The 24,176-nt window shown below is 54.3% G+C and overlaps 1 protein-coding gene across 1 annotated transcript in view; it reads left to right on the top strand.

Moving 5' to 3' along the window:
- tmem235b (transmembrane protein 235b) overlaps positions 1-24,176 on the top strand; it is a 119,532-nt gene that overhangs the window by 41,048 nt on the left and 54,308 nt on the right. Inside the window, exons 2-4 of the mRNA XM_070856848.1 lie at positions 220-236; positions 22,059-22,281; positions 22,914-23,063. Coding sequence (XP_070712949.1) covers positions 220-236; positions 22,059-22,281; positions 22,914-23,063 — 390 coding nt within the window. The remainder of the gene's footprint in view (positions 1-219; positions 237-22,058; positions 22,282-22,913; positions 23,064-24,176) is intronic.

The following is a 24,176-nucleotide window of genomic DNA, read 5'->3' as shown; positions in this document are numbered from 1 at the left end:
GCGCCATCCAGCCCGCTCCTCCGCCATCGAGCAGGTCCCTGACCCTGGTCACCTCACCAGCCACAGCCCTCTCTTCCGACCGCCACATGAAGCCTCGGCCGTGGAGGTACGGATTCCCGAGCAGCGGTTCCTGCAGGACGGCCGCCACTCCAGCCGGCGGAGAGCTGCGCTTGGTGGAGACTTTGTTCCAGACCCTGATGAGTTCCCTGTAAAAGACAGGCAGCTCCCGGAGGGCGGTCCTGGCACCCCCCAAGTTCACAAACAGGAGCTGCGTGTCATAATTGAGGTCGAGCTGCTGGCGGAAGAAATACCTCGCCAGAGCACACCACCTAGGAGGGGGCTCGACGTAAAGGTATCTCTGCAGGGTCTGAAGACGGAAAGTCGCGAGCTGGGCGCTGACGCACACCAACGACTGACCGCCCTCCTCAAGCGGGAGACTCAAGACCGCGACAGAGACCCAGTGCTTCCTGTTGTTCCAGAAGAAGTCCACCAGCTTCTTCTGTATCTTGGCGACAAACGCAGGGGGAGGGGTCAAAGTGACCAGCCGGTACCACAGCATTGCGGCCACCAGCTGGTTTATGACTAGCGCTCGACCCCTGTAGGACAGCACTCGGAGCAGTCCTGTCCAGCGCCCTAGGCGAGCGGCGACCTTGGCCTCCAGCTCCTGCCAGTTCGCCGGCCAGGCTTCCTCGTCGGGGCTAAGGTAGACTCCCAGATAGAGGAGATGGGTCGTGCTCCAGGCAAAAGGCCTGAGCTCCTCCGGCAGGGAGTCCACCCGCCACTGACCCACCAGGAGTCCGGAACATTTCTCCCAGTTGATCCTGGCGGAGGACGCGGCCGAGTAAATCTCCTGGCACTCACGCATCCTCCGCAGGTCAGCGGGATCCTCTACCGCGAGGAGCACGTCATCGGCGTAAGCCGAGAGGACGACCTCCACGCCCGGCCCTTGCAGAGCCAGTCCCGTCAACCTCGTCCGCAAGAGGCGCAGGAAAGGCTCCACGCAAACGGCGTATAACTGGCCGGACATGGGGCATCCCTGGCGCACCCCTCTCCTAAAGCGAAGGGGCGCCGTCAAGGACCCGTTAACCTTAATCAGACACTCCGCGGCGGCGTACAAAAGTCGGATCCGGGCGACGAAATGCGTCCCGAACCCGAAAGCGCGCAGAGTTCCGAGCAGATAGTCGTGATCCACCCTGTCGAACGCCTTCTCTTGGTCGAGGGATAGGAAGGCGACCGACAGACCAGCCTCCTGGGAGCAATGGATGAGGTCCCGGACCAGATGGATGTTGTCGTGGATTGTCCGGCCCGGGACCGTGTATGACTGGTCGGGGTGGATCATGTGGTCCAGCACGGCACCAAGGCGAGCAGACATCGCCCTGGCGAAGATTTTGTAGTCCGTGCTGAGGAGGGAGACCGGGCGCCAGTTCTTAAGGAGGCGGAGATCGCCCTTCTTAGGCAGCAGGACGATGACTGCCCTGCGCCAAGAGAGGGGCATCTCCCCGGTCGCCAGACTTTCCCCCAGGACCCGCGCGTAGTCGCCCCCCAGGACGTCCCAGAACGCCCTGTGGAACTCCACGGTCAGCCCGTCCAGCCCCGGGGATTTTCCCCTCGAGAGCCGGGCGAGGGCACCGGTCAGCTCCGCCAGGCTTAGCGGAGCTTCCAGATTTTCGGCGCCCTCCGGGCCGACCTTCGGCAGGTCCTCCCACAAAACTCTACGCGCTTCCTCGCTGGACGGATCCGGAAAGAACAGAGCCCCGTAATATTCACGGACCCTGTTGTTGACGCCCTCCGGATCCGAGACGAGAGAGCCGTCGTCGGCCAGCAGCGTCAAGAGCTGCTTACGGACACTCTGCCTTTTTTCCAGCGAGTAGAAGAAGGGGGAGCCGCGGTCCAGATCCCGCAGGAACCGGATCCGCGACCTCACGAACGCGCCTCGGGACCCGACGAGCTGCAGGTCCTTCAGCGCGGCCTTCTTCGCTTCGTACACCGTCCGCAGGGCCGGGTCCTGGACGACTTGACCGAGACGGGCTTCCAGGTCGAGCACCTCTTTTTCTAGGCGCCCGACTCTGGCCGCCCGCCTCTTGGTCGACCCCCTCGCGTACTCTTGACAGAAGACGCGGACGTGAGCCTTGCCCACGTCCCACCATAGCCTCAAGGAGGGGAAGCCCCCCTGCTTCCTTCTCCAGTCGGACCAGAATCGACGGAACGAGTCCTGGAACCGCACGTCCTCCAGCAGCCGGTTGTTAAAGTGCCAGTACGCGGACCCCGCCCTCGCGCGGAGCGAAGCGAGCTCCGCCCACACCAGGTGGTGGTCCGAACACGGCACCGGCCGCATGGAGGCCGCCGGGACGCAGGAAACGTACGCCCGAGACACGTAAAGGCGGTCGACTCTAGACCATCCAACTCCAGGCCTCACCCAAGTAAAGGCGCTGGAGTCGGGGTGGAGATTTCGCCAGACGTCCACCAAGTCGAAGGACCCGACCAGGTCCCTCAACTTCTCCATCGCCGTCATGCACTGCGGGGCACCGGAGCGGTCCCTCGCCTCGAGGGTGCAGTTAAAATCCCCCCCGAGGACAATGCAGTCGCCGACGTCGACGGAGCCAAGAAGAGCGGACACCTCTTCAAAGAAGCGCGTCTGCTGCGGGCCGGGATGAGGGGCGTACACGTTCACGAGATGGAGCGGCACGTCCCCCAGGCGAACCGTTACGTGCAGCAAGCGGCCTGGCACGGGCTCCTCGACCCCCAAGATCTCCGGCTGAAAATGCGGGCCCAGCAAGATGGCCACCCCACTAGAAATGGCGGTGAGGTGGCTCATGCGGACCTCTCCTTGCCATTCCAGGAGCCACGTGGCTTCGTCTCCCGGAACGGTGTGGGTTTCTTGCAGGAAGCACACCGCATATTTCCCCTCCCGCAGGAGCGAAAAATTGTCAAATCTACGGCGTGCCCCTCTGCCGCCGTTGATGTTGAGGCTGGCTATGGTTATCTTCATGGCAAAAGCATAGTGCAACCTCTACCTTAACCTATTGTGGGGGAGGGAGCGGAGTCTTTTGTTGAACTCCGCTCCCTCCGCAGCCCAGCGAGGAGTCCCTCGAGCTCGCGCAGCTCAAGGTGCTGCTCCTTTGTCAAGGGCCCGCCCGCGGCCAAGGTTTTAACGGCGGCGCGGACGGACCCCTTGATCAGCTCCGGCTCGGACCATTTATCCAGGGCCAGTCGGGCTTGGTCGCGGCGACCCCGGCTCTGGGCCAAAAAGTCCCGGAGTTCCTTTGCAGGAACGAGGAGGGCCTCAGCGGCGGCCGCGAGCAGATCCACCGCCTCACTGGCGGTGGTCTCTAGGTCTTCACCCGCGTCCCCCACCGAGTCCCCGTCCTCCTCCGGGAGGTGGCCGCCAGCAGCCGGCCCATCGACCGCACAAGGTACGGCAAATGAACCGGCCGCTCCAACCGGCCCTGGCACTGCCCCGATCCCACCCCCAGGATCGTCGGCAGAGGAGTCCCCACTGGGCTCTTTTAAAAATGGTGCTGGGTCGGGAAATGACAGCGGAAGGGGTTCCCCCTCCGCCCCAGGAACCGGAGAACAAGGAGAGACCCGGCCATAGAAAATCCCCAGGCCCTCCAAGCGCTCCAGCTCCAAAGTAAGGGGCGAGGGTGGGTGTTCCTCCCCCTCCCCGCTGCCACCCCCCGGCCCAGCATCTACAGTTTCATTAAAATCAACAAATTGTTTTTCTGCCGGGTCGAGCGACTCCCGGGGGAAGTTGGGTAATAGCTGGGCGGGCTCAGGTTCGGCCTTTTCGGCCTCGCCCGCCTCAGTCCCCGGGACGCCCGGCCCGGCGGCTACGCATTCCTCCGCGGTCCCCACGCCCCCCACGACAGGCAGATCTTCCACTCCATCCCCGGGAGGCAGAGGCTGGGCAGCCTCAACTGTCTCACCCTCCCCGGGGAAAGACTCCTCGCGCCTGCAGCGCAATTTGGGGGCGCTGGTGGGGGACGCGGGACACGCGGCGGGCACCGACTCCTCCGCGGAGGGATGTTGTTCCCCCTCCGCCTCATTGGGGCGGTGCCTCTTTTTGTTCCTGGGGGCGCGCGGAGTCAGGGAGACCTCCATGTCTGCCGAGGCCTCCCGCTCCGCCCCCCCCTTTTCCTTTTCTTGCCCGCGCCTGGGCCCCTCTGTGGTGTTGTTCAAGGGCCCGGGCACGGGCTCGGGGCACCCCGCGCTCGCCGGTGACTGGGTTGGGCTGAGCGCGGTGGTCAGACTTTCCGGCGCACCGAGGGGACCCGCCTCGAGATGTTTCGCCTTCTTCCGCGCCTTCTTTCCGGTCGAACGCTCTCCCTCCCCCCCGCCGGAGGCCCTGAAAACAAAGGCCTCCGACGATGCCCGCGCACCCATGGCTCCCGGCACGCGGACGCAACTAGGGGGAGGGGTGGCGGCGGTGCCAGCCTTGGCCGCCTTCGGTGGTTTGGCGGCCTTGGAGGCGGGGCAGTTCTTACGAACATGCCCCACCTCCCTACAGGCATGGCACCGCACGCCGTCCGACGTCCAGAAGACGCGGTAGGCAGTCCCCTCGTGCACCACATTAAAGCTCCCCTCCGTCGTCTCCTCCCGCGCCAGCCGGACAAAGAGCTGGCGGCGGAAGGAGAACACGTGGCGCAGGCTGCTCTCCCTGAGGCCGAGCGGTATGGGGTTGATCCCCGACCTTACCTCCCCCAGTTGGTGTAGGTGAGGGAGGAGGAGCTCAGCGGGAACAAAGGGCGGGACGTTTGAAATGATGACCCTCTGCGCGGTGGCCTCGAGAGGGTCCACCGGCAGGAACGTCCCGCCCACCGTGAGCCCCTTTTCAAGGGCCAGGGACACCGCCCGCTCCGACCCCAGGAAGAACACGGCCTTCCCAGACATCTTGGAGGCTGCGACAATGGCCGAGGGGCCGACTACCCCAGCCATCGCCCGCACGCACTCCTCGATGCTCATTGTGGGGTGAGTGTAGCTCTTGACCCCGTGTTTTTTTGTTATTAGTCTGAAAGGTGGCAGGGCAGCGGCTGGCGCAGGAGGTGCCGTGGATGTGGACACCGCCTGCGCATACGACCTTGCTGGCCCTGCCACCGGCGTGGATGGGGTCGCCATCACGGGGTCCCTTTAAGGGCTACACCCACCCCAAAGTCACAGGCCTTAATGGTCTTTATTAGGCCTCTTGTAGATTGACTGAGCAGAGGAGCCCTTAATGAGGTACCTCTCCCCTAGTTGGCAATTGGGGAGGGGCCTTGCTCCCTCTGCTCAGTTGTCTTAAATGTTTTTTTTTTTTTTTTTTTTTTTTTTTTTTTTTAAATTAAATTTGGAAGAAAGAGGCTCTCAGAGAGAGAGGGGAGAAACAGAGTAACAGAGAAAGAGAGAGGGGGGGTGGGAAGGGGGGGACTGCGAGGGCAGGTCTCCCCTCGCAGCTGTGGGTGGGTGCACTCCCCAGATGGCAAAACACAAAAGTCTTTGGGGTGGTCTTCAGGTGGGGGGAGAAGATGTCTTCACCTGGGGTAGCTGGAGCCACCAGGCACTCCTAACGATCTTTAATTGGGTGATTGATGACAATCTTCAGCCTGGTAGCTCCAGCTATCCCAGGCTAGGCAAATGTGGGGGGTGGGGGGGGTTCCAATTGTGGGGGGGGCCTAGTTGTAAGCAAGGCCCCCACGCACACTACCACACACACACACACCCCCCGCGATGTTCCGGCCCTCAGTGGTCTTCTTTCCTCCCCCCACCGATACAACAAAGTCTGTTTGGGGAAATGCACCCACACCCACCTGTAGAGTAGTTGAGTCTCCCTCCTTCCACACTGGATGGTTGTTTGTCTTTTCCCCCTCTCTCCAACTCTTTGCAGAATGGTAAAGATGTTTAAAGTTGTCTGCTTTTTCCTCCTCTCCCTCTGGGTAAAAGTGGTGTTGAAGCCCCTTCCTTCCTTCTATTCCTGGGCTGGTCTCAGGGCTCTCCAGGCAGGAGCTCAAGTTGCTAGCAGCTCCACTCACTGCTCACAGCTCCAACTGTGCAGGACACGCCTCCACTGCTGCACAATTGGTCCTTGTGCATGAAACTCTTTTGAGTTTATCTGTGAAAACATAAAACATTAAACGGTGCCACCCGACCTGGGTGACACTCCAGACATTTACAAGGCCCATTTTTTTTTTTTCCCCCTTTTTTGTGTTTTTTTTTGTGTTTTTTCTTTTTTTTTTTGTTTTTTTTTTTGGGCACTAAAATCACAATTTTTCCCCAGTGCCCCCTATAAAAGGGAAGGGGACACTAAAAGCACCGGCAATTAAAACAAATTAACTTTAAAACGTAAAATCAAATTAAAATTTGGTTGCCGGGCGTGATGATGCACTCCAGTCCCTCCGGTGCCCACCTCTCGCGGAAGGCCGCGAGCGTACCGGTGGACACCGCGTGCTCCATCTCCAAGGACACCCTGGACCGGATGTAAGAGCGGAAGAGAGGCAGGCAGTCAGGTTGAACGACCCCCTCGACCGCCCGCTGCCTGGACCGGCTGATGGCACCCTTGGCCGTGCCCAGGAGCAGTCCTACGAGGAGGCCTTCGGACCTACCCGCTCCCCTCCGCACAGGGTGCCCAAAGATCAGGAGAGTGGGACTGAAGTGCAGCCAGAATTTCAGGAGCAGCCCCTTCAAATAGTGGAACAGGGGCTGCAACCTCGTGCATTCAATAAAAACATGGAACACGGACTCCTCCAGACCGCAGAAATTGCAGGCGGCCTGGGAGTCCGTGAACCGGCTTAAAAATTTATTGCACGGCACTGCTCCGTGCACCACCCTCCAGGCCAAGTCCCCGATGAATAGTGGGAGGACCCCTGCGTAGAGTGCCCTCCATCGGGGACCCCCGCCTCCTCCGGACGGCAAGATGGTACGCCATGGCGTGTCCGGACGGCCGGCGAGGATGGCAAAGTTGAGGGTGTGCAGGAGCAGCCCGTACAGGAAACCCCTCCGCGCGGAACTGAAAGGCACGGAGGGGATTTCCCCGAGGCGGCTCAAGTTGTGAGGCGCCGGCCCCCGAGGGAGGTTCCGGGGTTTGGCGCCGATGAGGAATTCCGTCCGGACGGGGGTCAGTTCGGACGGGATCTCCCCACGTGCTTGAGCCTCCTCGATACACCTAACGGAGTCAGGGCCCAGAGCTGTTTTTAGCGACTCGATGGCATCGGCCGCGCGGCGGACGTTGGCAGAATTTAGGCGCCGCGCCAGCGTGACTGGCGCCATCCAGCCCGCTCCTCCGCCATCGAGCAGGTCCCTGACCCTGGTCACCTCACCAGCCACAGCCCTCTCTTCCGACCGCCACATAAAACCTCGGCCGTGGAGGTACGGATTCCCGAGCAGCGGCTCCTGCAGGATGGCCGCCACTCCAGCCGGCGGAGAGCTGCGCTTGGTGGAGACTTTGTTCCAGACCCTGATGAGTTCCCTGTAAAAGACAGGCAGCTCCCGGAGGGCGGTCCTGGCACCCCCCAAGTTCACAAACAGGAGCTGCGTGTCATAATTGAGGTCGAGCTGCTGGCGGAAGAAATACCTCGCCAGAGCACACCACCTAGGAGGGGGCTCGACGTAAAGGTATCTCTGCAGGGTCTGAAGACGGAAAGTCGCGAGCTGGGCGCTGACGCACACCAACGACTGACCGCCCTCCTCAAGCGGGAGACTCAAGACCGCGACAGAGACCCAGTGCTTCCTGTTGTTCCAGAAGAAGTCCACCAGCTTCTTCTGTATCTTGGCGACAAACGCAGGGGGAGGGGTCAAAGTGACCAGCCGGTACCACAGCATTGCGGCCACCAGCTGGTTTATGACTAGCGCTCGACCCCTGTAGGACAGCACTCGGAGCAGTCCTGTCCAGCGCCCTAGGCGAGCGGCGACCTTGGCCTCCAGCTCCTGCCAGTTCGCCGGCCAGGCTTCCTCGTCGGGGCTAAGGTAGACTCCCAGATAGAGGAGATGGGTCGTGCTCCAGGCAAAAGGCCTGAGCTCCTCCGGCAGGGAGTCCACCCGCCACTGACCCACCAGGAGTCCGGAACATTTCTCCCAGTTGATCCTGGCGGAGGACGCGGCCGAGTAAATCTCCTGGCACTCACGCATCCTCCGCAGGTCAGCGGGATCCTCTACCGCGAGGAGCACGTCATCGGCGTAAGCCGAGAGGACGACCTCCACGCCCGGCCCTTGCAGAGCCAGTCCCGTCAACCTCGTCCGCAAGAGGCGCAGGAAAGGCTCCACGCAAACGGCGTATAACTGGCCGGACATGGGGCATCCCTGGCGCACCCCTCTCCTAAAGCGAAGGGGCGCCGTCAAGGACCCGTTAACCTTAATCAGACACTCCGCGGCGGCGTACAAAAGTCGGATCCGGGCGACGAAATGCGTCCCGAACCCGAAAGCGCGCAGAGTTCCGAGCAGATAGTCGTGATCCACCCTGTCGAACGCCTTCTCTTGGTCGAGGGATAGGAAGGCGACCGACAGACCAGCCTCCTGGGAACAATGGATGAGGTCCCGGACCAGATGGATGTTGTCGTGGATTGTCCGGCCCGGGACCGTGTATGACTGGTCGGGGTGGATCATGTGGTCCAGCACGGCACCAAGGCGAGCAGACATCGCCCTGGCGAAGATTTTGTAGTCCGTGCTGAGGAGGGAGACCGGGCGCCAGTTCTTAAGGAGGCGGAGATCGCCCTTCTTAGGCAGCAGGACGATGACTGCCCTGCGCCAAGAGAGGGGCATCTCCCCGGTCGCCAGACTTTCCCCCAGGACCCGCGCGTAGTCGCCCCCCAGGACGTCCCAGAACGCCCTGTGGAACTCCACGGTCAGCCCGTCCAGCCCCGGGGATTTTCCCCTCGAGAGCCGGGCGAGGGCACCGGTCAGCTCCGCCAGGCTTAGCGGAGCTTCCAGATTTTCGGCGCCCTCCGGGCCGACCTTCGGCAGGTCCTCCCACAAAACTCTACGCGCTTCCTCGCTGGACGGATCCGGAGAGAACAGAGCCCCGTAATATTCACGGACCCTGTTGTTGACGCCCTCCGGATCCGAGACGAGAGAGCCGTCGTCGGCCAGCAGCGTCAAGAGCTGCTTACGGACACTCTGCCTTTTTTCCAGCGAGTAGAAGAAGGGGGAGCCGCGGTCCAGATCCCGCAGGAACCGGATCCGCGACCTCACGAACGCGCCTCGGGACCCGACGAGCTGCAGGTCCTTCAGCGCGGCCTTCTTCGCTTCGTACACCGTCCGCAGGGCCGGGTCCTGGACGACTTGACCGAGACGGGCTTCCAGGTCGAGCACCTCTTTTTCTAGGCGCCCGACTCTGGCCGCCCGCCTCTTGGTCGACCCCCTCGCGTACTCTTGACAGAAGACGCGGACGTGAGCCTTGCCCACGTCCCACCATAGCCTCAAGGAGGGGAAGCCCCCCTGCTTCCTTCTCCAGTCGGACCAGAATCGACGAAACGAGTCCTGGAACCGCACGTCCTCCAGCAGCCGGTTGTTAAAGTGCCAGTACGCGGACCCCGTCCTCGCGCGGAGCGAAGCGAGCTCCGCCCACACCAGGTGGTGGTCCGAGCACGGCACCGGCCGCATGGAGGCCGCCGGGACGCAGGAAACGTACGCCCGAGACACGTAAAGGCGGTCGACTCTAGACCATCCAACTCCAGGCCTCACCCAAGTAAAGGCGCTGGAGTCGGGGTGGAGATTTCGCCAGACGTCCACCAAGTCGAAGGACCCGACCAGGTCCCTCAACTTCTCCATCGCCGTCATGCACTGCGGGGCACCGGAGCGGTCCCTCGCCTCGAGGGTGCAGTTAAAATCCCCCCCGAGGACAATGCAGTCGCCGACGTCGACGGAGCCAAGAAGAGCGGACACCTCTTCAAAGAAGCGCGTCTGCTGCGGGCCGGGATGAGGGGCGTACACGTTCACGAGATGGAGCGGCACGTCCCCCAGGCGAACCGTTACGTGCAGCAAGCGGCCTGGCACGGGCTCCTCGACCCCCAAGATCTCCGGCTGAAAATGCGGGCCCAGCAAGATGGCCACCCCACTAGAAATGGCGGTGAGGTGGCTCATGCGGACCTCTCCTTGCCATTCCAGGAGCCACGTGGCTTCGTCTCCCGGAACGGTGTGGGTTTCTTGCAGGAAGCACACCGCATATTTCCCCTCCCGCAGGAGCGAAAAATTGTCAAATCTACGGCGTGCCCCTCTGCCGCCGTTGATGTTGAGGCTGGCTATGGTTATCTTCATGACAAAAGCATAGTGCAACCTCTACCTTAACCTATTGTGGGGGAGGGAGCGGAGTCTTTTGTTGAACTCCGCTCCCTCCGCAGCCCAGCGAGGAGTCCCTCGAGCTCGCGCAGCTCAAGGTGCTGCTCCTTTGTCAAGGGCCCGCCCGCGGCCAAGGTTTTAACGGCGGCGCGGACGGACCCCTTGATCAGCTCCGGCTCGGACCATTTTTCCAGGGCCAGTCGGGCTTGGTCGCGGCGACCCCGGCTCTGGGCCAAAAAGTCCCGGAGTTCCTTTGCAGGAACGAGGAGGGCCTCAGCGGCGGCCGCGAGCAGATCCACCGCCTCACTGGCGGTGGTCTCTAGGTCTTCACCCGCGTCCCCCACCGAGTTCCCGTCCTCCTCCGGGAGGTGGCCGCCAGCAGCCGGCCCATCGACCGCACAAGGTACGGCAAATGAACCGGCCGCTCCAACCGGCCCTGGCACTGCCCCGATCCCACCCCCAGGATCGTCGGCAGAGGAGTCCCCACTGGGCTCTTTTAAAAATGGTGCTGGGTCGGGAAATGACAGCGGAAGGGGTTCCCCCTCCGCCCCAGGAACCGGAGAACAAGGAGAGACCCGGCCATAGGAAATCCCCAGGCCCTCCAAGTGCTCCAGCTCCAAAGTAAGGGGCGAGGGTGGGTGTTCCTCCCCCTCCCCGCTGCCACCCCCCGGCCCAGCATCTACAGTGTCATAATTATTTGTTTCATTCTCTGCCGGGTCGAGCGTCTCCCGGGGGAAGTTGGGTAATAGCTGGGCGGGCTCAGGTTCGGCCTTTTCGGCCTCGCCCGCCTCAGTCCCCGGGACGCCCGGCCCGGCGGCTACGCATTCCTCCGCGGTCCCCACGCCCCCCACGACAGGCAGATCTTCCACTCCATCCCCGGGAGGCAGAGGCTGGGCAGCCTCAACTGTCTCACCCTCCCCGGGGAAAGACTCCTCGCGCCTGCAGCGCAATTTGGGGGCGCTGGTGGGGGACGCGGGACACGCGGCGGGCACCGACTCCTCCGCGGAGGGATGTTGTTCCCCCTCCGCCTCATTGGGGCGGTGCCTCTTTTTGTTCCTGGGGGCGCGCGGAGTCAGGGAGACCTCCATGTCTGCCGAGGCCTCCCGCTCCGCCCCCCCCTTTTCCTTTTCTTGCCCGCGCCTGGGCCCCTCTGTGGTGTTGTTCAAGGGCCCGGGCACGGGCTCGGGGCACCCCGCGCTCGCCGGTGACTGGGTTGGGCTGAGCGCGGTGGTCAGACTTTCCGGCGCACCGAGGGGACCCGCCTCGAGATGTTTCGCCTTCTTCCGCGCCTTCTTTCCGGTCGAACGCTCTCCCTCCCCCCCGCCGGAGGCCCTGAAAACAAAGGCCTCCGACGATGCCCGCGCACCCATGGCTCCCGGCACGCGGACGCAACTAGGGGGAGGGGTGGCGGCGGTGCCAGCCTTGGCCGCCTTCGGTGGTTTGGCGGCCTTGGAGGCGGGGCAGTTCTTACGAACATGCCCCACCTCCCTACAGGCATGGCACCGCACGCCGTCCGACGTCCAGAAGACGCGGTAGGCAGTCCCCTCGTGCACCACATTAAAGCTCCCCTCCGTCGTCTCCTCCCGCGCCAGCCGGACAAAGAGCTGGCGGCGGAAGGAGAACACGTGGCGCAGGCTGCTCTCCCTGAGGCCGAGCGGTATGGGGTTGATCCCCGACCTTACCTCCCCCAGTTGGTGTAGGTGAGGGAGGAGGAGCTCAGCGGGAACAAAGGGCGGGACGTTTGAAATGATGACCCTCTGCGCGGTGGCCTCGAGAGGGTCCACCGGCAGGAACGTCCCGCCCACCGTGAGCCCCTTTTCAAGGGCCAGGGACACCGCCCGCTCCGACCCCAGGAAGAACACGGCCTTCCCAGACATCTTGGAGGCTGCGACAATGGCCGAGGGGCCGACTACCCCAGCCATCGCCCGCACGCACTCCTCGATGCTCATTGTGGGGTGAGTGTAGCTCTTGACCCCGTGTTTTTTTGTTATTAGTCTGAAAGGTGGCAGGGCAGCGGCTGGCGCAGGAGGTGCCGTGGATGTGGACACCGCCTGCGCATACGACCTTGCTGGCCCTGCCACCGGCGTGGATGGGGTCGCCATCACGGGGTCCCTTTAAGGGCTACACCCACCCCAAAGTCACAGGCCTTAATGGTCTTTATTAGGCCTCTTGTAGATTGACTGAGCAGAGGAGCCCTTAATGAGGTACCTCTCCCCTAGTTGGCAATTGGGGAGGGGCCTTGCTCCCTCTGCTCAGTTGTCTTAAATGTTTTTTTTTTTTTTTTTTTTTTTTTTTTTTTTTTTTTTAAATTAAATTTGGAAGAAAGAGGCTCTCAGAGAGAGAGGGGAGAAACAGAGTAACAGAGAAAGAGAGAGGGGGGGTGGGAAGGGGGGGACTGCGAGGGCAGGTCTCCCCTCGCAGCTGTGGGTGGGTGCACTCCCCAGATGGCAAAACACAAGTCTTTGGGGTGGTCTTCAGGTGGGGGGAGAAGATGTCTTCACCTGGGGTAGCTGGAGCCACCAGGCACTCCTAACGATCTTTAATTGGGTGATTGATGACAATCTTCAGCCTGGTAGCTCCAGCTATCCCAGGCTAGGCAAATGTGGGGGGTGGGGGGGGTTCCAATTGTGGGGGGGGCCTAGTTGTAAGCAAGGCCCCCACGCACACTACCACACACACACACACCCCCCGCGATGTTCCGGCCCTCAGTGGTCTTCTTTCCTCCCCCCACCGATACAACAAAGTCTGTTTGGGGAAATGCACCCACACCCACCTGTAGAGTAGTTGAGTCTCCCTCCTTCCACACTGGATGGTTGTTTGTCTTTTCCCCCTCTCTCCAACTCTTTGCAGAATGGTAAAGATGTTTAAAGTTGTCTGCTTTTTCCTCCTCTCCCTCTGGGTAAAAGTGGTGTTGAAGCCCCTTCCTTCCTTCTATTCCTGGGCTGGTCTCAGGGCTCTCCAGGCAGGAGCTCAAGTTGCTAGCAGCTCCACTCACTGCTCACAGCTCCAACTGTGCAGGACACGCCTCCACTGCTGCACAATTGGTCCTTGTGCATGAATCCCAAAAAGTTAGTTTGCAGGTGCAGCAGGTAATCAGGAAAGCGAATGGAATGTTGGCCTTCATTGCGAGAGGGATGGAGTACAAAAGCAGGGAGGTCCTGCTGCAACTGTATAGGGTATTGGTGAGGTCGCACCTGGAGTACTGCGTGCAGTTTTGGCCACCTTACTTAAGGAAGGATATACTAGCTTTGGAGGGGGTACAGAGACGATTCACTAGGCTGATTCCGGAGATGAGGGGGTTACCTTATGATGATAGATTGAGTAGACTGGGTCTTCACTCATTGGAGTTCAGAAGGATGAGGGGTGATCTTATAGAAACATTTAAAATAATGAAAGGGATAGACAAGATAGAGGCAGAGAGGTTGTTTCCACTGGTGGGGGAGACTAGAACTAGGGGGCACAGCCTCAAAATACGGGGGAGCCAATTTAAAATCGAGTTGAGAAGGAATTTCTTCTCCCAGAGGGTTGTGAATCTGTGGAATTCTCTGTCCAAGGAAGCAGTTGAGGCTAGTTCATTGAAGGTATTCAAGTCACAGATAGATAGATTTTTAACCAATAAGGGAATTAAGGGTTATAGGGAGCGGGCGGGTAAGTGGAGCTGAGTCCACAGCCAGATCAGCCATGATCTTGTTGAATGGCGGAGCAGGCTCGAGGGGCTAGATGGCCTACTCCTGTTCCTAATTCTTATGTTCTTATGTATGGGTGATCATTCCCTCAGTACCCCTTTCCTACTTTCTCTCCATATAGGTAAGAAGCGGGAAGAGGTCCTACAAGCTGAATTTAGGGAGCTAGGAGTTAAATTAAAAAGTAGGACCTCAAAGGTAGTAATCTCTGGATTGCTACCAGTGCCACGTGCTAATCAGAGTAGAGGGAGCCAGGATAGTTAGAATAAATACGTGGCTTGAGCAGTGGTGCAAGAGGGAGGGATTCAAATTCCTGGGACATTGGAACCAGTTCTGGGGGAAGTGGGACCTGTACAAAAGGGATGGTCTGCACTAGGGCAGGACTGGAACTGATGTCCGAGGGGTAACATTTGCTAATGCAGTTCGGGAGTGTTTAAACTAATATGGCAGGGGGATGGGAGCCTATGCAGCGAGATAGGGTGAAGTAATATGGAGTCAGAAACAGATGGTAGAAAGGTAAAAAGCAATAGTGGAAGGCTGAGTAAACAAAGGCAAGAAACAAAAAGGGCCACACTACATCATAATTCTAAAAGGACAAAGGGTGTTAAAAAAACAAGCCTGAAGGCTTTGTGTCTTAATGCAAGGAGTATCCGAAATAAAGTGGATGAATTAACTGTGCAAATAGATGTTAACAGATATGATGTGATTGGGATTACAGAGACGTGGCTCCAGGATGATCAGAGCTGGTAACTCAATATCCATGGGTATTCAACATTCAGGAAGGATAGAATAAAAGGAAAAGGAGGTGGGATAGCATTGCTAATTAAAGAGGAGATTAATGCAACAGTTAGGAAGGACATTAGCTTGGATGATGTGGAATCTATATGGGTAGAGCTGCAGAACACCAAAGGACAAAAAACGTTAGTGGGAGTTGTGTACAGACCTCCAAACAGTAGTAGTGATGTTGAGGAGGGCATCAAACAGGAAATTAGGGGCGCATGCAATAAAGGTTATCATGGGTGACTTTAATATGCATATAGATTGGGCTAACCAAACTGGAAGCAATACGGTGGAGGAGGATTTCCTGGAGTGCATAAGGGATGGTTTTCTAGACCAATATGTCGAGGAACCAACTCGGGGGAGGCCATCTTAGACTGGGTGTTGTGTAATGAGAGAGGATTAATTAGCAATCTCGTTGTGCGAGGCCCCTTGGGAAAGAGTGACCATAATATGGTGGAATTCTACATTAGGATGGAGAATGAAACAGTTAATTCAGAGACCATGGTCCAGAACTTAAAGAAGGGTAACTTTGAAGCTATGAGGTGTAAATTGGCTAGGAGAGATTGGCGAATGATACTTAAGGGATTGACAGTGGATGGGCAATGGCAGACATTTAGAGACCGCATGGATGAACTACAACAATTGTACATCCCTGTCTGGCGTAAAAATAAAAAAGGGAAGGTGGCTCAACCGTGGCTATCAAGGGAAATCAGGGATAGTATTAAAGCCAAGGAAGTGGCATACAAATTGGCCAGAAATAGCAGTGAACCCGGGGACTGGGAGAAATTTAGAACTCAGCAGAGGAAGCTTGCAGGGAACATTAAGACGGACTGCAAAAGTTTCTATAGATATGTAAAGAGAAAAAGGTTAGTAAAGACAAACGTAGGCATCCTGCAGTCAGAATCAGGGGAAGTCATAACGGGGCACAAAGAAATAGCGGACCAATTGAACAAGTACTTTGGTTCGGTATTCACTAAGGAGGACACAAACAATCTTCCGGATATAAAAGGAGTCAGAGGGTCTAGTAAGAAGGAGGAACTGAGAGAAATCCTTATTGGTCGGGAAATTGTGTTGGGGAAATTGATGGGATTGAAGGTCGATAAATCCCCAGGGCCTGATGGACTGCATCCCAGAGTACTTAAGGAGGTGGCCTTGGAAATAGCGGATGCATTGACAGTCATTTTCCAACATTCCATTGACTCTGGATCAGTTCCTATGGAGTGGAGGGTAGCCAATGTAACCCCACTTTTTAAAAAAGGAGGGAGAGAGAAAACAGGGAATTATAGACCGGTCAGCCTGACCTCAGTAGTGGGTAAAATGATGGAATCAATTATTAAGGATGTCATAGCAGTGCATTTGGAAAGAGGTGACATAATAGGTCCAAATCAGCATGGATTTGTGAAAGGGAAATCATGCTTGACAAATCTTCTGGAATTTTTTGAGGATGTTTCCAGTAGAGTGGACAAGGGAGAACCAGTTGATGTGGTGTATTTTGACTTTCAGAAGGCTTTTGACAAGGTCCCACACAAGAGATTAATGTGCAAAGTTAAAGCACATGGGATTGGGGGTAGTGTGCTGACATGGATTGAGAACTGGTTGGCAGACAGGAAGCAAAGAGTAGGAGTAAATGGGTACTTTTCAGAACAGCAGGCAGTGACTAGTGGGGTGCCGCAAGGTTCTGTGCCGGGGCTCCAGCTGTTTTCATTGTACATTAATGATTTAGACGAGGGGATTAAATGTAGTATCTCCAAATGTGCGGATGACACTAAGTTGAGTGGCAGTGTGAGCTGCGAGGAGGATGCTATGAGGCTGCAGAGTGACTTGGATAGGTTAGGTGAGTGGGCAAATGCATGGCAGATGAAGTATAATGTGGATAAATGTGAGGTTATCCACTTTGGTGGTAAAAACAGAGAGACAGACTATTATCTGAATGGTGACAGATTAGGAAAAGGGGAGGTGCAATGAGACCTGGGTGTCATGGTACATCAGTCATTAAAGGTTGGCATGCAGGTACAGCAGGCGGTTAAGAAAGCAAATGGCATGTTGGCCTTCATAGCGAGGGGATTTGAGTACAGGGGCAGGGCGGTGTTGCTACAGTTGTATAGGGCCTTGGTGAGGCCACGCCTTGAGGAAGGACATTCTTGCTATTGAGGGAGTGCAGCGAAGGTTCACCAGACTGATTCCCAGGATGGCGGGACTGACATATCAAGAAAGAGTGGATCAACTGGGCTTGTATTCACTGGAGTTCAGAAGAATGAGAGGGGATCTCATCGAAACGTTTAAAATTCTGATGGGTTCAGACAGGTTAGATGCAGGAAGAATGTTCCCAAAGTTGGGGAAGTCCAGAACCAGCGGGTCACAGTCTAAGGATAAGGGGTAAGCCATTTAGGACCAAGATGAGGAGAAACTTCTTCACCCAAAGAGTGGTGAATCTGTGGAATTCTCTACCACAGAAAGTTGTTGAGGCCAATTCACTAAATATATTCAAAAAGGAGTTAGATGTAGTCCTTACTACTAGGGGGATCAAGGGGTATGGCGAGACAGCAGGAATGGGGTACTGAAGTTGCATGTTCAGCCATGAACTCATTGAATGGCGGTGCAGGCTCGACGGGCCGAATGGCCTACTCCTGCACCTATTTTTTATGTTGCTATGTTTCTATACCCCTTGATCCCTTTAGCCGTAAGGGCCATAACTAACTCCCTGTTGAATATATCCAATGAACTGGCATCAACAACTCTCTGCGGGAGGGAATTCCACAGGTTAACAACTCTCTGAGTGAAGAAGTTTCTCCTCATCTCAGTCCTAAATGGCTTACCCCTTATCCTAAGACTATGTCCCCTGGTTCTGGACTTCCCCAACATCAGGAACATTCTTCCTGCATCTAACCTGTCCAGTCTAGTCAGAATTTTATATGTTTCTATGAGATCCCCTCTCATCCTTCTAAACTCCAGTGAATACAGGCCCAGTCGATCCAATCTCTCCTCATATGTCAGTCCTGCCATCCTGGAATCAGTCTGGTGAACCTTCGCTGCACTCCCTCAATAGCAAGAACGTCCTTCCTCAGATTAGGAGACCAAAACTGAACACAATATTCGAGGTGAGGCCTCACTAAGGCTCTGTACAACTTCAGTAAGACCTCCCTGCTCCTATACTCAAATTCCCTAGCTATGAAGGCCAACATACCATTTGCCTTCTTCACCACCTGCTGTACCTGCATGCCAAGTTTCAATGACTGATGTACCATGACATCCAGGTCTCGTTGCACCTCCCCTTTTCCTAATCTGCCCCCATTCAGATAATATTCTGCCTTCGTGTTTTTGCCCCCAGAATGGATAACCTCATATTTATCCACATTATACTGCATCTGCCCACTCACCTAACCTGTCCAAGTCACCCTGCAGCCTCTTAGCGCCCTCCTCTCAGCTCACACCGCCACCCAGCTTAGTGTCATCTGCAAACTTGGAGATATGACACTCAATTCCTTCATCCAAATCATTAATGTATATTGTAAATAGCTGGGGTCCCAGCACTGAGCCCTGCGGCACTCCACTAGTCACTGCCTGCCATTCTGAAAAGGACCCGTTTATCCCGACTCTCTGCTTCCTGTGTGCCAACCAGTTCTCTATCCATGTCAGTACATTACCCCCAATACCATGTGCTTTAATTTTGCACACCAATCTCTTGTGTGGGACCTTGTCAAAAGCCTTTTGAAAGTCCAAATACACCACATCCACTGGTTCTCCCTTGTCCACTCTACCAGTTACATCCTCAAAAAATTCCAGAAGATTTGTCAAGCATGATTTCCCTTTCAGAAATCCATGCTGACTTGGACTGATCCCGTCACTGTTTTCCAAATGCGCTGCTATTTCATCTTTAATAATTGATTCCAACATTTTTCCCACTACTGATGTCAGGCTAACCGGTCTATAATTACCCGTTTTCTCTCTCCCTCCTTTCTTAAAAAGTGGTGTTAGATTAGCTACCCTCCAGTACATAGGAACTGATCCAGAGTGGATAGACTGTTGGAAAATGATCACCAATGCATCCACTATTTCTAGGGCTCCTTCCTTAAGTACTCTGGGATGCAGACTATCAGGCCCTGGGGATTTATCGGCCTTCAATCCCATCAATTTCCCTAACACAATTTCCCGCCTAATAAGGATTTCCTTCAGTTCCTCCTTCTCACTAGACCCTCGGTCCCCTAGTACTTCCGGAAGGTTATTTGTGTCTTCCTTCGTGAAGACAGAACCAAAGTATTTGTTTAACTTGTCGCCATTTCTTTGTTCCCCATTGTAAATTCACCTGGATCTGACTGCAAGGGATCTATGTTTGTCTTCACTAATCTTTTTCTCTTCACATATGCATGGAAGCTTTTGCAGTCAGTTTTTATGTTCCTAGCAAACTTCTTCTTATACTCTATTTTCCACCTCCTAATTAAACCCATTGTCCTGCTCTGCTGTATTACAAAATTCTCCCAGTCCTCAGGTTTGCTGCTTTTTCTGGCCAATTTATATGCCTCTTCCTTGGATTTAACACTGTACTTAATTTCCCTTGTTAGCCATGGTTGAGCCACCTTCCCCGTTTTATTTTTATTCCAGACAGGAATGTACAATTGTTGAAGTTCATCCATGTGATCTTTAAATGTTTGCCATTGCCAATCCACCGTCAACCCTTTAAGTATCACTCGCCAGTCTATTCTAGCCAATTCACATCTCACACCATCGAAATTACCTTTCCTTAAGTTCAGGACCCTAGTCTCTGAATTAACTGTGTCACTCTCCATCTTAATAAAGAATTCTACCATATTATGGTCACTCTTCCCCAAGGGGCCTCGCACAACAAGATTGCTAATTAGTCCTTTCTCATTACACATCACCCAGTCTAGGATGGCCAGTCCTCTAGTTGGTTCCTCGACATATTGGTCTAGAAAACCATCCATAATACACTCCAGGAAATCCTCCTCCACCGTATTGCTACCAGTTTGGTTAGCCCAATCAATATGTAGATTAAAGTCGCCCATGATAACTGCTGTAGCTTTATTGCATGCATCCCTAATTTCTTGTTTAATGCTGTCCCCAACCTCACTACTACTGTTTGGTGGTCTGTACACAACTCCCATTAGCGTTCTTCATGTGTCTTTAATAAATCTAAAAAAGATACAAAACTTAAAATATGTTTCATGACCCAAAAGTGATAAAATGGTAATTCTCTATGCTGTACTGCTTTTCCCACAGTAATGGGAAGTGATGGTTTGGTAGTTAGTGCTGCATAACACAATGCACAACACCTCACCTAACATGATGCTTTAAATTACACTATTTCTCACTGTAGTGAATTACTGAGTAATACTCTGCTATGAGCCACATATGTCTGTTTATTTAGATCACGGTATCCCTATAATATTCAATTTTATCGGTAAACAACCCGGTAAAGTACTTTTAAATGCAGATCACATACTTTCTTTCCTGTTTGAGTGTCCCTGTTTTGCTTGAGATTTTATTAAACACAGCTTTCTTTTCCTGGTCGTTTACTGAGATGACAAATGATTAAATATTTTATGGCTTAATTTATTTCTGAGATAGCTTACCCTCAAGGTGCCATGCAAAATACTTTCATTATCAAGATCTATGAGGCAGAACATCATAAACAAATTTTGAACAAGGCGCTTATTCTGACCGCATTTAATCTTAATCGAATATGCGGGTAACTATTGTATGTATAATTTATCTTAAATTAATGATATCTTAGAGTTCATTCCCTCTTGTTGAGTCAATGACACTGGAATGACTGGCTCATTGAACTGCCCTGTTATACTTTGATGTAGCTGTAATTGGTCAGATATCATTATAATATCTAAATATTGTGATAAAAAGCTTAAATTCTAACCCCCATCCATTTTCTCAGCTGGTTAAGGCAGTGAGCAGATAGAAATATAGAAACATAGAAATTTACAGCGCAGAAGGAGGCCATTTCGGCCCATCGTGTCCACGCCGGCCAACAAAGAGCCGCATGGCCCTCGGTCAGCAGCCCTGAAGGTTACATATAAACGTAGGAACAATGAACAGTGGCGGAATGGTAAAGAGCACCAAGCCCAACCAGTCTGCCCCACACAACTGCGACACCCCTTACACTGAAACATTCTACACTCCACCCCAACTGGAGCTATAGGAAGGCTTTAGATTTTTTCACCAGTCTGTTGAATTAGCTGATCGCACCTTGACCAGCGGCAGGGACACTACATTTGGCCTCAACAGTAGCACAAAGAATCGACCGGGACCACCATTGCCTGTGACCCCTGCTTTAGGTATATGTGCTTGGACTTGAGGTGAAGACTGGACCATGGCAGTGATGCCCACTTCATAGTTGAAGGCAATGCCAACGTTTAGCATCTCGACTGAGAAATGAACAGTGGCCAGTTTGGGTGAGGTACTGGAGAGTGACCGTGGGAATGAAATTGACAGAAGAATGAGAAGAGCATTAAAATATGGAGGGCACCTTGAGGTGCGTTGTGACTTGAGATGGGACTCTTACCCATTCTTCTTCTTCTTAGGCAGTCCCTCGGAGTCGAGGATGACTTGCTTCCACACTAAAAATGAGTTCTCAGGTGATGAGTCCGATGCGGGGCCTACAGTCTCTGTCACAGGTGAGGCAGATGGTGGTTGATGGTTGAAGGGATGTTGGTTGAAGGGAGGAGTGGGCCGGGTGCTTGGGTTGCCATGCGCTCCTTCTGCTCTTTGCGCTTGTTTTCCGTTTGCTCTCGGCGAAGAAACTTGAAGTGATCAGCGCCCTCCTGGATGCTTCTCCTCCACTTTGAGTGGTCTTGGGCCAGGGATTTTCAGGTGTCGGTGGGGATGTTGCACTTTTTCAAGGAGGCTTTGAGGGTGTCCTTGAAGTGTTTTCTCTGCCCACCTGGGGCTCGCTTGCCGTGTTGGAGCTCCGAGTAGAGCGCTTGTTTTGGAAGTCTCGTATCGGGCATGCGGACGATGTGCATAACGCTGTATGCAGGAACTGGAATGAGCCCGTTCCACCATTCAATTAGATCGTGGCTGATTTGTGCCTTAACTCCATTTACCCAGCTTTGTTTCATACCCGTTGATAACCACTACTTCTGGAGTCAGCCCATTTAAATAATTATTGTCAGTTGAGTAGATTAAACCCCATGTAAAATGGAAGTAAAGTGCTGGTGGGTGCTTGGAAATTAAGAGTGCAGCCTTTAAAAAGTCAAGAATGGCTGAAGGTTGCAGCAGCAGGCTGGGTAGTCCAGCGGGTAAATATAAGAGTGTTTCACACATTAAGTTGATTATCAGGTTGCTGCACTGGAGGACCATGTGTGATTTTGTGCTCTTTTAAAGCATGTTTTCAAGTGGAGAACCTGGGAGAGGCACCCCAGTAAAAAGAAGCAGGTCATTGCAAGGACACAGAGAAGAAAAGCACACGACAATGAAACTGAGAATCCGATGTTCCTCAGAAAGATTGCCCAGTGCCGTGGCAGGAAATTGCAGAAAAATGTCTTGTGTGACATGTGGCGAGAAGTTGCATTGGCACGGAGCCTCACCCAAGAACTGCAGACCAGTTGTAAGAAAAAGTTAAATGACCTGACAAGATCAGGCAAGGTAACACACTGGCTGCAGTCCTTTTTCTTCCTTGGGCACCAATACACTATTCACACTCTAAAATTAATAGCTGCATAAGTAACCGTCACACTGCACTATGGTTCGGGGGTCATTAACTTGTGACCTTACAGTATGTGTTGCCATCTCCTCTAACAGCACTTACTTGCATGCAGAACTGTAGCCCTTCATTTATTTTAACAGTTGATCTATTACACCAGCTGCCTGAGACCACATGGGACACATCCCACATTTGCTGACCTTCATGTGATTTCTTTAATCTTGCAGGCGAAACTCGCACACAATGCCTATTAAAGGCAGGGAATCGGAGAATCAGCAAGCTGACCTTCGACCACTCCCCCCACCCCCTCCCCGAGGAGGAGGCCAAGGAGTCGTCGGGGAGACATTCTGCTCTAACCATGGAAGATGGAGAGATTGATGGGACAGTGCAAACTGCAGGTTAATGGGTGTACACTTGTACAGTCACCATGGCAACCCTGTGAAGCAGCACGCAGCCAGGAATTTCCACATCCTTCTCCGTCTCCTTGAACCCAAGGAGGTTATGCTCATCCATTCTTATGCCCTTATTCCCTGCAGATCCATCAGCAATGAGGAGGCAGATGATGATAAAGAGCAGAAAGATGATGATTGTGATGAAGAGGAGCAGCACAAGGAAAGGAAATAGGAGAGTGGGACTAGCAGAGAGTCGGCACGGGCTCGACGGGCCAAATGGCCGTCTTCCATGCCGTAACCATTCTATGATTCTATGAATTCCTTTTGAACTATGATGATGATGATGACAGGAGTCTTCAGAGCAAGATCTTGCTCCGTGTTCCTTTGCTTCAACCCCCTCGATGTTACCTCCTGTGTCACTTGCTTTCTTACACCACACACCAGCTAAGATACTATTATTTTTCATTCTCAGGATCTGAGGATTGCTAACAAGGCCAACATTTATTGCCCATCCGTAGTTAGCATTGAGAAGGTGGTTGTGAGCCGCCTTCTTGAGTCACTCCAGTCCGTGTGATGAAAGTGCTCCCACAGTGCTGTTTGGGAGGGAGTTCCAGGATTTTGACCCAGCAACGATGAAGAACAGCGATACATTTCCAAGTCAGGATGGATTGTGTGACTTGGAGGGGAAGTTGGAGGTGGTGGTGTTCCCATGCGCCTGCTACCCTTGTCCTTCTAGGTGGGTTTGGGAGGTACTGTCGAAGAAGCCTTAGGTTAGTTGATGCAATGCGTTTTACAAGATAATACACACAGCAGCCAGGCTGTGCCAATGGTGGAGGGAGTGGATGTTTAAGTTGTTGGATGGGCTGCCGATCAAGCGGACTGGATGATGTTCAGCTTCTTGAGTGTTGTTGCAGCTGCACCTAACCAGGCAAGTGGAAAGTGTTCCATCACACTCCTGACTTGTGACTTGTAAGTGGTTTCGAGACTTTGGGTGTCCAGGAGGTGAACCACTTGCTGCAGAATACCCAGCCTCTGACCTGCTCTAGTAGCCACGGCATATGTGGCTGGTCCAGTTTCTGGTCAATGGTGACCCCCAGGATGTTGATGGTGGAGGATTCAGCGATGGTAATGTCGTTGAATGTCCTGGGGAGGTGGTTAGACTCTCGCTTGTTGGAGATGGTCATTGCCTGGCACGTGTTGTGGCGCGAATGTTACTTGTCACTTATCAGCCCAAGCCTGGATGTTGTCCAGTTAAGCTTCGATAACGTTTCTAAGTTAAAGACATATTTATATATGAACAGGACTTTTGTGACTCTGCATCTTCAGAATTAGTTGAATTATATCAGAATGCCTGTAAATCACCCCCTTTTATATTATCAGCCCCCTAATTTTATTGCTTACATTTTG

The sequence above is a fragment of the Pristiophorus japonicus genome, chromosome 16 (genome assembly GCF_044704955.1).
Source record: "Pristiophorus japonicus isolate sPriJap1 chromosome 16, sPriJap1.hap1, whole genome shotgun sequence".
In the NCBI taxonomy this organism is placed as follows: Eukaryota; Metazoa; Chordata; class Chondrichthyes; family Pristiophoridae; genus Pristiophorus; species Pristiophorus japonicus.
This window is presented reverse-complemented; position numbering and strand designations above follow the sequence as displayed.